The sequence below is a fragment of the Citrus sinensis genome, chromosome 3 (assembly GCF_022201045.2).
Source record: "Citrus sinensis cultivar Valencia sweet orange chromosome 3, DVS_A1.0, whole genome shotgun sequence".
NCBI classification, from domain to species: domain Eukaryota; kingdom Viridiplantae; phylum Streptophyta; class Magnoliopsida; order Sapindales; family Rutaceae; genus Citrus; species Citrus sinensis.
In genome coordinates this window covers 26,151,590-26,165,011 of record NC_068558.1, presented here as the reverse complement: position 1 = coordinate 26,165,011, position 13,422 = coordinate 26,151,590, and the positions used below count along the sequence as shown (strand labels likewise).

The following is a 13,422-nucleotide window of genomic DNA, read 5'->3' as shown; positions in this document are numbered from 1 at the left end:
AATTAATAAATATATTAATTTATTGATCACTTTCTTACCTCTCAACAACCTAATTTGAACTAGAGTGAAGCGGGAAAAAAAAAAAAAGAAAAGAAAAGAAACTTTTTCAAACAAAATTTCATCCTAAACTATATCTAAATCAAAATAATTTTAGGTAATATCAAATTGTCAAGATGACCCAGAAATGCTGCTCCCGTGGATGTGGGTTGCACCATTCTTGGTAGTGCTGAACCATGTTAATCACTCGGGTTTCTTGTTTCTGTTTGGATAATCTTAGGTTTGTGATCATTAACTTTTTTATTTAAAATCTGTTAATTGTTCTTGTTACATGATTTGAGTGTTTCTGGTTTCAATCTTCAAGTCAAGCATCTTGTTCAATCTGTTCAAGGTCCAGGGGAGTGTTTGACTTTGTTAGTTTGATAAGCAAGTTCAATCACTGCAAACACAATTTTGTAAATCAAATATGAACCAAATACTAGAACCGAATCGAACCGAACCAACTTGATTCAGTTCAGTTTGGTTTGATTCTATGGTTCGGTTCGGTTTTGTTTTGTTAAACTTAATTCAAGTAATTTTACGATGTATATTCAATAAAAAAATAATATTATAATAATATACTATTACAACAATAACGATCTTAAATACTAAACATAATAAAGTCGAATAAATCAATATAATAAAGTCTAACATGAAACAAATTTACGTAGTCTAGAAATCTACTACAGATTATAAATCCAACAATAAATGAAAGCAAGAAAGAAGCAAAATAGAATCATATATAAAACAAATTTCAAAGTTTCATTGCTAATTTGCCATCGATATTCATCATTTCTTGATTCTTCAACTTATTTCTAATAATATTAGAACTCCACACCAAGTTATGAACACACATCCACATCCACATTCATAATAATGAGCCAAACACCAACAAATAGATAAATTAAAATAAATTATACTAACACATTAATAATAACTTATATCAATTAACATAAAATCCATTTTCAATTTTTCCCTCCGGACCAAACAAAAACTAGTTAGTTCAGAGATTTATGAAACATTTGTTTTTTATTGCCCAAAGAGCCGAATGGTACTGCCACAATCAGTTTAGTTTGATTTGGTTCGAACAAAATCGAATCAAAATGAAATACCCAGCCCTACTGCGTTATGCTAGTCAATTGCAGCAAAATGTGGGGGCTACGCAGTAGTATGCATATTGAAATCTAGTACAAACCTTAACTCAACTCAAATAAATATCTGCTTAAACACCCTTGAGGTATGGCTAAATGTAGAGCACATCCATGAATAATGAGAAATTGGCGGTAAAAGTCCTTTCATAAGCAAAATGTTCCACAAAGCGACAGTCTGATTTGGAACCTTTCGAGTTTAACTTTGACAAAAATATAAACTAAATTAGAATTACATTCTGGTCCAAAAGATTTTTTTTTTTTTTAATATGGTACAATTCAACTAAAATATTTACAATCAAAATTCAACTAAAACTCACTAGAATTTAACCTTAACAAATTTGAAGGGATATAACAGCTCTAATCACAAACTAGTTGAGAGAAATCAACTCCAACCTAATTATATATATTTGAAAGCAGCAGGAGTCCTACATTCGGATCCAAGTTCTGAAATTAAATTTGCAATGTGGCCCAGAATTAAAATACCTGAATCTTTGGGGGAAAGAAAGTTGTAATAACACGAATATATAGGATTATAATGCTATTATGTTTTAGAGTGAGTGGTCCAAGGGGTATATAATACCAACTCCTTATGGTTAAATATGTCATTTTTGGATAACTTTGTTGTCCATTTGATGACAAAGACGAACCCAGGACATTTTTTTGTTTCAAGATGAATTTGGACATGTTGTGAAAAGTTCACTATTTCTATTATTATATGACAATATATTTGTAATATAATTCAATCCTAAGCTACACCATACAAAATAAAATAGTATTAAATAATCCCATCTCATCCTATTCTATCCTATCACACTAAACGTGACTTTATTGTTTTTCCAGATTAATCATGACCACATGTGTATAAGTATACCATATAAAAACTCTATTGCTTGAACTATATATATGTCACAAGTCATATACCTTACAACATGGAAACCTTTCAAGTCATATACCTTGTAACTGTCAGTTTCATTATATCCAACTGGATCTACATTCTAGTTCAGTTTCAGTAGAGAAAGAAATTAAGAATCAGAAGTCATATGCCTGACAACATGGAAACCTGGAGAAGATAAAATAACACACCGAGATCAACAAGAAGAGAAGAACAATAATAATATTATTCCTCTTCTCACTCCATACAAGATGGGCAGTTTCAATCTTTCTCATCGGTAACAGTTTCAATTTATTTTTAAAATTTATTTATTCTGGTTGATCTTCAGCAGTAATTGGCATTGTTTCATTTATTGTTCAATTGGTTTGCATGTTATATGTACAGAATTGTTTTGGCACCATTGAGCAGAATGAGATCATATGATTATATTCCTCAGCCGCATGCAATCTTGTATTACTCTCAAAGGACCACCGAAGGTGGCTTTCTCATTTCTGAAGCCTCTGTAGTTTCTGAAACCGGTCGAGGGTAATATACTTACTGGCAATGTTTATATATATTTGTTTCTTGAAAGTAAGAAAATGTTAAAACAAAATTACATGCACCAAAAAAGGAGTTTCGATGTTTTGTCTTCCTGGTAATATTCAGGTAATTTTACCTAGGGGTGGTATTATGAGTTGGTGGATTGAATTCGTGTCGAATGCTAAACTTAGGTTAAATTATGATAGATTTGAGTTCAGTCCATTTATTAAATGAATCCCGAACCCCCAGATACAGGACATTTGGTATCTTGTCTTCACGAGTAGAATTTAAGTAATTTTGCCTAGCTCAAAACAACATTTTTTTGTTAGAACATAGTAATTGGACCTTCATAACTGAAACTGACTTTTTACCTTCAAATTACATTTCATGAGTGTTTTTTTTTTCTTTGTTATAAATAAGATATAAGGATACACCCGGTATATGGACAAAAGAGCAAGTTGAAGCGTGGAAACCAATTGTTGCTGAAGTTCAAGCCAAAGGTGGAATCTTCTTTTGTCAACTTTGGCATGCTGGCCGAATTTCAAATCGAGGTTTGTTATTAGTTGTTATTATTTTCAAAGGAAAGGATAACAAAACTCTCATAATCTGATAAAATTGTCATGGAAACTCGCATTTTATAAATATTGGTCACAAAAATGCTTTTCGTATAATTATATTATTTGTTTGTAGTGGCTCAAATTGTACTAGTCTAAACATAATTGTCCCAAAAAGAATTTCTCTTAAACTATTTGTTAAAAACAAGGAGACATACTTAACTATTTCACCAAATTATAAAAGTGTAGTCGTCCTTTTCCAGTATTTTTCACGTAAAATATATGGCATGTGAGTGTGATTCATCAGTTTTCTTGAAGAGTGGATTAATTAGGAGGACGAAATCTTAGCATACGTACACGAATATTGGATTAATTAGTAGGACGAAATCTTAGCATACGTACACGAATATTGGATTAATTAGTAGGACGAAATCTTAGCATACGTACACGAATATAACTCATCAAGGTCCATAAATTAAGTATATTCTTTGGAAAAAAAATACAAAAAAAAAATGTAGAAAGTCTAAAGAAAATGACGTGCACTCCATATATATCATAAATATTTTCCAGTTGAAATTAAAGTAATTTTATTAGGTGAAGTTAAACATTTTGACTTTTTCATCAATGAGTTGAAAATTTAACATTCTTACTTTCTCGTGCTTGGACCAAAAAGGTTTGAGAATTGAGGGGAATACAATATAAGGGACCAAACATTTTGTTTGCTTTCTGAGAAAATAATCGAAATTATCTGAAAACAAATACAAACTTAAGTAAAATTGAAAGGACAGAGATAAATAAACTAATTTAACCAAACCTAATAGAGTCTAATGTAATTACTGCAAAATGCCGTATCTAGCTAGACTAGTGAAGGTGATATGTCTCTAATTTCTCAAATGGTCATGGCCAGAAAGTGACTAGACCAATGGTTATTTTTGCAAAATTTCAAGGAGCTAACGAAAACATTGATAGCCGACAAAATATTTCTAATGGTGGGGAATTTTGCTGCTTCAACAAAATTAGAAACCCTAATTTGTACAAACAAATATGGCAATGTTATATCATTCAGATATTTGATATTTTCGATTAAGAGTAAAAAGAAAAAATAATATATGTTTTAGGGTTATACCACATCGATTGTGGAAGCAACTAATGAGTAATTTATTAGTCTAATGGAAAACCTCTTTCCATAAATTAGCTTTTGGATTAAAAGACCCCACTACTTATAATATCTCACATTCCTAGCAAGTGAGTTCCTAGACTAACTTATAGGTCATGGACTCTCCTAATTACGTAGACATGTTTTGGGTTATAAAGTCCAATAACAAAACCGAGATGGGTTGTACGCCCAAAGCAAATAATTTTTACTTAGTTGTTGAAATCGAGTTGGTACAATTGGTATAAGAGAACTCGCATCCCCATGTGTGGATTGATATGTTTACGATATAGTTTCATTTTGATTAGTTTCCAATGATCTACAAGAGGATGCGAGGTTTATAATTCATCACTAGTGAATGTGTTCCTGGATTGGTTTATAATTCATAGGCTCTCCTAAATAAGCAGACTCGTTTTGCGTTACAAAACCTAACAACAAAACTGTGATGGCTCGAGCTATTACAGTACTACTCTCTCTTGAAATAATCTTTTACTTGATCGAATGCATATAATGATTGGTTGTTAATAAACTAAAATTAATAAAGAAATAAGTTTTGACTATATCAAATACATATAGGTGATTGGTTGTTTTTAAAAGGGAATAGGTTTTGACTATACATAGATAATAGTTCATACACAACGCGAAATATTTAAAACTACAGGAGAGTTTAGATCAGAAAAATAGTATTATTATTGTTGTTGTTGTTGTTACTTCTTTTAGTGATAATTGATTTTAAATAAAATTTAAGTCTCTTTTGGTGTCTATTAAGCAGATTTTCAGCCAAATGGTAAAGCACCAATCTCGTATTCAGACAAGCCATTAAAGAATCAACCAAATGGTGGCTTCAATGCTGCCGAGTTCACGCCTCCAAGGCGCCTAAGGACAGGTGAAATCCCCCAAATTGTCAATGATTTCAGGATTGCGGCCAGGAATGCTATTGAGGCTGGTAATTAATTTCATCTCAATTTTTAAGATTGGCCCCTTAATTTTGCAGATTTATATTTAAGTGTCACTCAGGTTTTTAGTTTCTTTATTATGGTTGTTATTGTAGTCTCCCAGCTTTTTATTGTAGTCTCCCAGCTTTATTAATTTTTTCAGAAATAAAAAGTTCAAAACAATTGGGATATGTTTTGGAGATTGAATGTAGTTACTAATTCACGATCTGGCATACTCATAATAAAAAATCCATTCATAGATCTATTCACTCTATCAATCACTGAGCTGGATCTAGTTTATCACAAGGATTTACTTTTTTTTTTTTTTTTCCTCATTGGATTGGAGCAAAAACAGTTCATATGTTAGAACCTGCTCAAGTTTATGAATTCTACACTATAAGTTTCTTCGAATCAAAATCCTAGTTCTGCCACTAACTGAATTTACTGTATAGGTTTTGATGGAGTTGAGATCCATGGGGCAAATGGCTATCTAATAGACCAATTTTTGAAAGATCAAGTGAATGATCGCACAGATCAATACGGCGGATCCCTCGAGAATCGTTGTCGATTTGCCCTAGAACTAGTTGAAGCCGTCGCCAATGAAATAGGAGCTGATAAAATTGGTTTAAGATTATCCCCATTTGCGGACTATTTAGACTGTGGAGATTCAAATCCTGAAGCATTAGGTCTTTACATGGCAAGGGCATTGAACAAATATAACATTCTCTAGTGCCACGTCATTGAGCCAAGAATGATAAAAGCCCAACAAGAAAAATGTGATGGTCCCGATGGTACTTTGTTGCCTGTGAGAAAGGCTTTTAGTGGCACTTTCATTGTCTCCGGGGGATATAATAGGGAAGACGGAAACAAAGTTGTGGGTGAGGGCCATGCAGATCTTGTTGCTTATGGTCGTTGGTTTTTGGCTAATCCAGATTTACCGAGGAGATTTGAAATTAATGCACCTCTGAATAAATATGACACAGCTACGTTCTACACTCATGACCCTGTTGTTGGTTACACTGACTGTCCATTTTATGAGAGCTTATGAATTATGTCAGAATTTAAATTCAGTGCTAATTTGATCTATGTACTGTAATAAATTATCATGAAGTGGGGGCACATAGTTGATATTTCCAACTGATATTTTGTGTATTTACACCCTACTACTAAATAATTTTATTTGATTGGCAATCTCTATTCAAATAATTTAAAATTAAAATTAACTTGAAAAAGAACTAAGACTTCATATAAATTGACCTATGTTATTAGGCGTTTTTTTTTGGGGGGGGTTGGTGAGTTTGGGTGGGGTTGGGGCATACATGCTATTGGGTGTCGGTTCCACAAAAGGTGGATATTGTTAAGTCATAACCTTCCGTTCGGTTAAGAAAATAAAATTTGAGTTTTGGGTCGGGCTATGAGTCAAACAAATCCATTATACTTTGGATCCGAGCCCATATTTTATTAAATGGGCCTACGCTGGTCCAAAAGCTTTCTTTAATTTTGCTTTCTTTCCCTTTTGCTTTTGTTGTTTTCCCCTTTTTTAAAAGCTCAATTAAGGAAAATGGACATTTACAGCCAAAAGTTTAAGAAAATAGTGACCAACACCCTCAAATTAAAAAAATATATCAATATTTATTTTTAATTATAACACTCTTTACCTCTATTATTTTAGAAAAAATTGACTCTAATATTTTATAATAAATAAAAATATAACATTAAAAAAATGTAATAATATATACATTTTAAAAAAATTTAAATAATTAAAAAATATTTTAATATTTTACAATCTATTAGATATATTTTATTACATTGAAGTAAATTGTATAATAAACATAATCATAATATTAAGATAAATGTATTAAAATCTAAATTATGTTGAATATTATGTAAAATAATAATTTTAACATTATTAGTATCTGAGATTTTTTTAATTTTAAAATGTATTTAATACAAATATTTATATAAATTTTCTACAATAAAAAATATATTATTAAAATAAATACAATAATTTACATATTTAAATTTAGTAACATATTAAATAATTTTGATATTGTTAGTCTATGACATAAATTACATTACTTATAATACATATTATTAAAAATTTTAAAATCAAAATTTTTGGAATAATGAAGTTAAAACATATAATAGTCAAAAGGGTTGGTATACCTTTTTGAAGACTTGGGGGTATTGATGATCATTTTCTCAAATCTTGGAGGCTTAGATGTCTTTTTTCCATTAACTAAAGACAGAATATAATACAAAAAAGATTACATACCTGCATCTTTGAGACTTTATTTGGGCCTCATTTCATTCTTATTTCCATTTTATTTTAACAAGTAAATTGACATAGTGCAGAAGTGATACTAGATATCATTCTAGCAAACGTTTTTAAAAAATAAAAAAAGGAACTCCTACAAGAAAGAAAATATTTCAATTGAAAAAATATTAAATGTTGTTGATGAGAAGCTTAAAGGTATTCTAATAAACCATTAATAATAAGTCTATACATACTAGTAACTAACTTAATTCTAATCCTTCTCAAATAAGAGTGATAATCTAAATTTCTAATTAAACTAGAATTAGTAATACCACTTAAATTAGTTTAATAAAATAAGATAAATACTAATAAACTACTAAATATTGAATTGAGTTAAATACTATAATTTCTAATATATTCTTTTTAATATTTTTCCTACATCATAAATATTATTAATTATTCTTATTCTCTAATCCTACAAGTAAACACGCATTTAATCTCCTATACTTTTGTAGTTTCTTTAAAAAGAATATAGTTTTCCCACCTGTATTAATTAGATCGCAACCTCAACCTCTAATCAAAATGACTGAAATACCATTGAAAGTGTTTATTTGCATTGTGATACTCAAAATTAGAAATGCTAACGGCGTCGCGCCATGCCTTGTTTGCCTGGCTTGAAGCTTTTGGCCCTTTTGGCGCTTCATGCTAAATTTATGCCGTACTTGGTTCATACAGGTCGGCTCAACATAATATATGGTCTTGTGTCGTATTGAGCTTTGGCCGTTGGACTTTTCATTTTTCAACTTTTAAAACTTTATTATCGATTGGAATTATAAAATTATCTTTTAAATTAGTTGTAATACTTATATTCTAAAATTATATCTATGAATAATTTTTTGAATTATCTTAAAATGTAATGAATGCTTGTACTATTATGTCGAGCTTGTACTATTATGTCGATTCGTACACCGATCCTTCAAACCATCATGCTTAAAATGTGAGTTATTATGTGAGTATTGGGCTTATTTAATTTATAATTTAGTACCTCTATAGTCAAAAATCAACAAAAAGGGTAATTTGGTCATTAAGGGTAAGGTAAGGGACCTACGTAATACAGATTAAGGATCTCAATTTTTGTTACTCCACTACTAAACCCTAGATCCCGTACACGAATACTACACTCACTAAACCTCGCAAGACCAAGCCGTTGACACAATCGCTCTGATTTGCTGTTTGGTAATTTGATCTTTTTTAGTTTATACTCTTTGTTCTGTTTATTGATTTGTGCTTATATATCTATTAAAATGTTCATTTATTTGATTCAGATCTTGGGTTGTTAACTGAAATAAAATCTTTCTGAAGCAATGCCTCTGGTAAGCTCACTTTGAACCTTTTTTTTTAATGCTTTGTATTGTAACTAAGAGCTTGCGTTTTGCATATTTATTTAAGTTTAAGCTGTTCAGTAGCAAAAATTGAAGTGATTGAAGGAACATTTAATGTACAATGTGAAATTGGGACTTTAGTGTCTTCGCTTTATGTTTGATAACAGACTTTTTGGAAAACTTGAAATGAAAATGTTGAAATTGTGGTGACTGCTGAAACAATTATGTTTATAGCCGTGTGCAAATGGGTATCTATTGGTTTACAATGTGTTGTAGAAGTGCAGGTATGTTAGACACGTAGTTTTAGTTTGAATTATTGGAGTTGGAGTGTCGGACACAGTGAGCATAAAGTTGGAATTTGGGGATTTGGCTGGATAAAGCACTTGTTTATTTGTGAGTAGTGATAATTGAAACTATGTCATTGGTAGCATATTCTCAAATGCTGAAAACTAGGCCACTCTTCTGGTACTGGCTGATCCTATATCAGGTGACGGCAATTGTGTTGATTTGTATGTTGAATAACTTGAATTGGCTGCATGACTAGCCAATTTTAGATACAGAATTCTTTCATCATTGCATCTGGTCAATAAAACCTAAGAAATTTTTTCATTGATAAGTTACTAAAGAAGGTCAAATGTTCATTTATCTTTCTCTAATTTAATAACAATGCTAAAATTGAAGTCATTAAACCATTACCCTTCATTAAACCATTACCCTTACACCTAGGAATACGAAAGTATAGATGAATCTTGATTGTTTCATGTTGATAGAATTTATGATTTATTGCCAGTGACAATGTGATAATATATTTGTAACATTAGGCTATTTTTCTATTGTGTTCCCCGTTTGACTATTGACATGTTTTTCAAAATCTCAATCAAATCGATTTTGTCCGGTCCTGAATGTATTACCTACTGTTGTTATGATTAAAACATATACTCTTGAGGAAATGCAGTTATCACTATCATCATCGTCTGAGTAATTGCATATTATGTTGCAAATATATATTTGATGATCTTCTTGACCATGTATTTCTTTTTTTTTTATTATTATCTTCTTTTAGGTCTTGCATGCAGGGAACACCAATAAAAATGCTTTTAAAACACTTATTACTGCAGAGTACACTGGGGTAAATGTTGAATTGGTCAAGAATTTTGAGATGGGTGTAACAAACAAAACTCCTGAATTTCTTAAGATGAATCCCATTGGAAAGGTTTGCAAGAAATATTTAATATTTTTTTGGGTACCAGGTGGATGTTCTATATGCTGGTTTGCTTGAAAGTTTCTCAATATGTAGGTTCCTGTGTTGGAAACACCTGATGGACCCATCTTCGAGAGTAATGCCATTGCACGATATGGTGAGGCCATTTGTTAGATTCTCCACTTGATTGTTTAGTATATTCTATTAAGATTAGACTTTGTGTGATCTGTCTTTACCTGCTGCAGTTGCACGCTTGAAAGCTGACAACCCACTGTTGGGCTCGTCTTTAATTGATTCTGTAAGTTATGTGATGGCTGTTAATATGGGTTTTTAACTAGATTCTGTTTACTTGTTTTCTCCTTTTTTTTGGGGGATAATATTTTTTATTTTTTGTGTTTATTTAAATTTATAATGTAAGTTCATATCTATTGGTGTACAAATTGATTTCTTGTTCGCTCAAAAAATGTTTGCCCTTTTGAAAATGAGTTTCTTGTTTTTAGTTTCTTTTTCCCCTTCTTTCTTTTGATAGTTATAATTGTCATTCTTGGTTTTGGCAGGCTCATATTGAGCAGTGGATTGATTTCTCATCATTAGAAATTGACACCAATATTTTGCGTTGGTTTATACCAAGAGTTGGTTTCGCAGTGTACCTTCCTCAGGTTTTCCAACATTTGCCGCCGTATCCATTTAAATTCTGCTTTCACTCTTTCTTTTTTATTCATTATTTTGCTTATGATTTACTTTTAATCTGTGCAAAGGCTGAGGAAGCTGCAATTGCTTCTTTGAAGAGAGCTCTAGCTGCATTGAATACACATCTCGCTTCCAACACTTACTTAGTTGGCCATTCAGTGACTTTGGCTGATATCATTATGACATGTAACTTGACGTTGGGATTCAGTCGGATCCTGTCCAAGAGCTTTACATCAGAATTCCCTCACATTGAGAGATACTTTTGGACAATGGTTAACATACCAAATTTCCGCAAGATATTGGGAGAGATAAAGCAAGCAGAATCTGTCCCTCCTGTTCAGTCAGCGAAGAAGCCCACGCAGTCAAAAGAGCCTGCAAAACCCAAGGCCCAGGCTGAGCCAAAGAAAGAGGCTGCAAAAGAAACAGCAAAACCTAAAGTTGAAGATGCTGGTGAGGAAGAGGCACCAAAGCCCAAGCCAAAGAATCCACTTGACCTTTTGCCTCCCAGCAAGATGATTTTGGATGAGTGGAAGAGGTTGTACTCAAACACAAAGACCAACTTTCGTGAGGTTGCCATTAAAGGTACTTTTTCAGAAACTTGCTGCAGACATTGCTCTGTTTCATTTTGAAGAAATATGCTAAATTTTGCTAAAGTTATAGTTGAAGAAGATAATCAAAGTCAGTATGGTGTTCTCTCCTCGTCGACCTTGCAGTCAGGGATCCGTTGATGGATTTTTATTTCCTCCTGGCCAAGTTTGTTAAATGTGTTTTTGCTCTCACACTTATATTCCTCTCTCTATCATCCTCTGCCTTGTTGCATTTATCTTTCTTGTCATTGGTGAGTTGAGTTTCTGCTTTGTTACTATGTTTTTTTTTTTTTTTTGAAAGATGCTTTGTTACTATGTTGGTTAGTCTAATTGCAACTAGAATTTATTCACAAACAAAATTGAATATTCTTTGAAATTGTTTCATTAAGGAAATATCTTATTTACCTTGCGGTGATTCTTCAAATCTTTTTTTTTTTTTTTAACTGTTATCAGCAGAAGATGTTAATCTATCGAGAAGTGAAATTTTCACTATGTGTGGTAAATATTAATATGTATTTTCATATAAAAAATAAAATTAAAATTTGGGCATGTATGGACCAGGGACAATCTTTGATGGATACAGGTGTTCATATAGTCAGCTTTTCTAAAAGATATTTCTTCTGTGGATTTCTTTTGTAGGATTTTGGGACATGTATGATCCGGAGGGCTACTCTCTTTGGTTCTGTGATTACAAGTACAATGATGAGAATACAGTCTCATTTGTGACTTTGAACAAAGTGGGCGGATTCCTGCAGCGAATGGACTTGGCTCGTAAGTATGCTTTTGGGAAGATGCTGATTATTGGCTCGGAGCCACCTTTCAAGGTAAAGGGTTTGTGGCTTTTCCGTGGACAAGAGATTCCTCAATTTATAATGGACGAGTGTTACGACATGGAGTTGTATGATTGGAAGAAGGTGGACATCAATGATGAAGCTCAGAAGGAGCGTGTAAGCCAGATGATCGAAGATCATGAACCTTTCGAGGGTGAGGCCTTGTTAGATGCCAAGTGCTTCAAGTGAGATCATCCAGACGGACCAGACCGGAGAAGTAGCTGGTGTGTGTGTGTAATGCTGTTGCAATCATTTAAGTTTTCTAATTTTTCATCTTTAGTTTTGTGCTGTTAGCAAATTGACCCTATTTAAGCATTCAATTGACTTTGATTTAAATACATCAGAACTTTCTAGTTAATTTTCATATTACATTCATGTTTTTGTTTAAAGTCAATAATGTTGGGATTACAAGGGGCAAATCTACGGTGCTTCAGTTTTATCCAGTGCGTAACAATAAGTTTTTTCGTTTACGTCTCGAGTTATAGGTTACAACTGTGAAAGTCTCTTAAAATTTATGATACACAACTTCAAAAGAATTGAAATATGAAACGAAAAATTTGATGAGTTGTACCGATGAGTTCAAAGCATTGTAGTCCGACTCATTACGAAAACTCATTTCGAATGTTTAAATCTTCAACATACTACAGGATTCACCTGGTAACTGTGTTGGTTGTGCAGCTAACAACTATGAATCAAGAAGTTCCATGACGGAGAGAGTGGGGTCATTTTTATTCAGCATGAAAACGATTAGGCACTAATCACGTGAAAATGTGGACGTTGATTGATGACAATGTAAATGGGAAAAGACCAGGCATTTTGGACCACTTGACACTAAGGGCTCTCACTGTCAGCCCAGCCTCTCCATTTTCAGAATATGAAGCTTACAAGGTATTTATTAGCTCCACCATCTATTTCTGGTAAACTTTTAAACGCATCAAACTACTTGATATTAATCGGAGATATAGAATTTATATTTTCATCCCAAAATATATTAGAGATGTATCTTAATTCCTGTACTCCAAGTCATATGTAAATCACTTTCCACGTTAGATATAATTTTCTTTTAAAAATTTTATATATAGTCATAATAACCTAGTAGACGATGCCAACTAGAGTATAACTTACATATGTGTACGTTTGTACCTGATTATCTCATTTCACACTCTAAATTAAACATATTTCTTTGTATTGAACCCTTGATTTCTTACTTCTGGGAATTGATATGTTGGAGATGC

General features: G+C 32.1%; 1 protein-coding gene and 1 pseudogene across 2 annotated transcripts; both read left to right on the top strand.

The window, feature by feature from the left end:
• Nucleotides 1-2,131: 2,131 nt before the first annotated feature.
• Nucleotides 2,132-6,364, top strand: LOC102622271 (12-oxophytodienoate reductase 1-like; annotated as a pseudogene).
• A 2,211-nt stretch (nucleotides 6,365-8,575) lies between these two features.
• LOC102621285 (elongation factor 1-gamma-like) lies at nucleotides 8,576-12,545 on the top strand. 2 transcript variants are annotated; one of them, XM_025099083.2, is made up of 8 exons: nucleotides 8,576-8,733; nucleotides 8,823-8,870; nucleotides 9,998-10,092; nucleotides 10,177-10,237; nucleotides 10,326-10,378; nucleotides 10,638-10,739; nucleotides 10,839-11,352; nucleotides 11,997-12,545. In XM_025099083.2, exons 3-8 carry the CDS (start codon nucleotides 10,039-10,041, stop codon nucleotides 12,374-12,376), a joined length of 1,164 nt encoding a protein of 387 aa, XP_024954851.2. In that variant the 5' UTR covers nucleotides 8,576-8,733; nucleotides 8,823-8,870; nucleotides 9,998-10,038; the 3' UTR covers nucleotides 12,377-12,545. The 2 variants fall into 2 exon arrangements, with proteins under 2 accessions (XP_024954851.2, XP_006478210.2); XM_006478147.3 differs by having other exon boundaries at nucleotides 8,577-8,733; nucleotides 9,943-10,092.
• The last annotated feature ends 877 nt before the right edge of the window (nucleotides 12,546-13,422 follow it).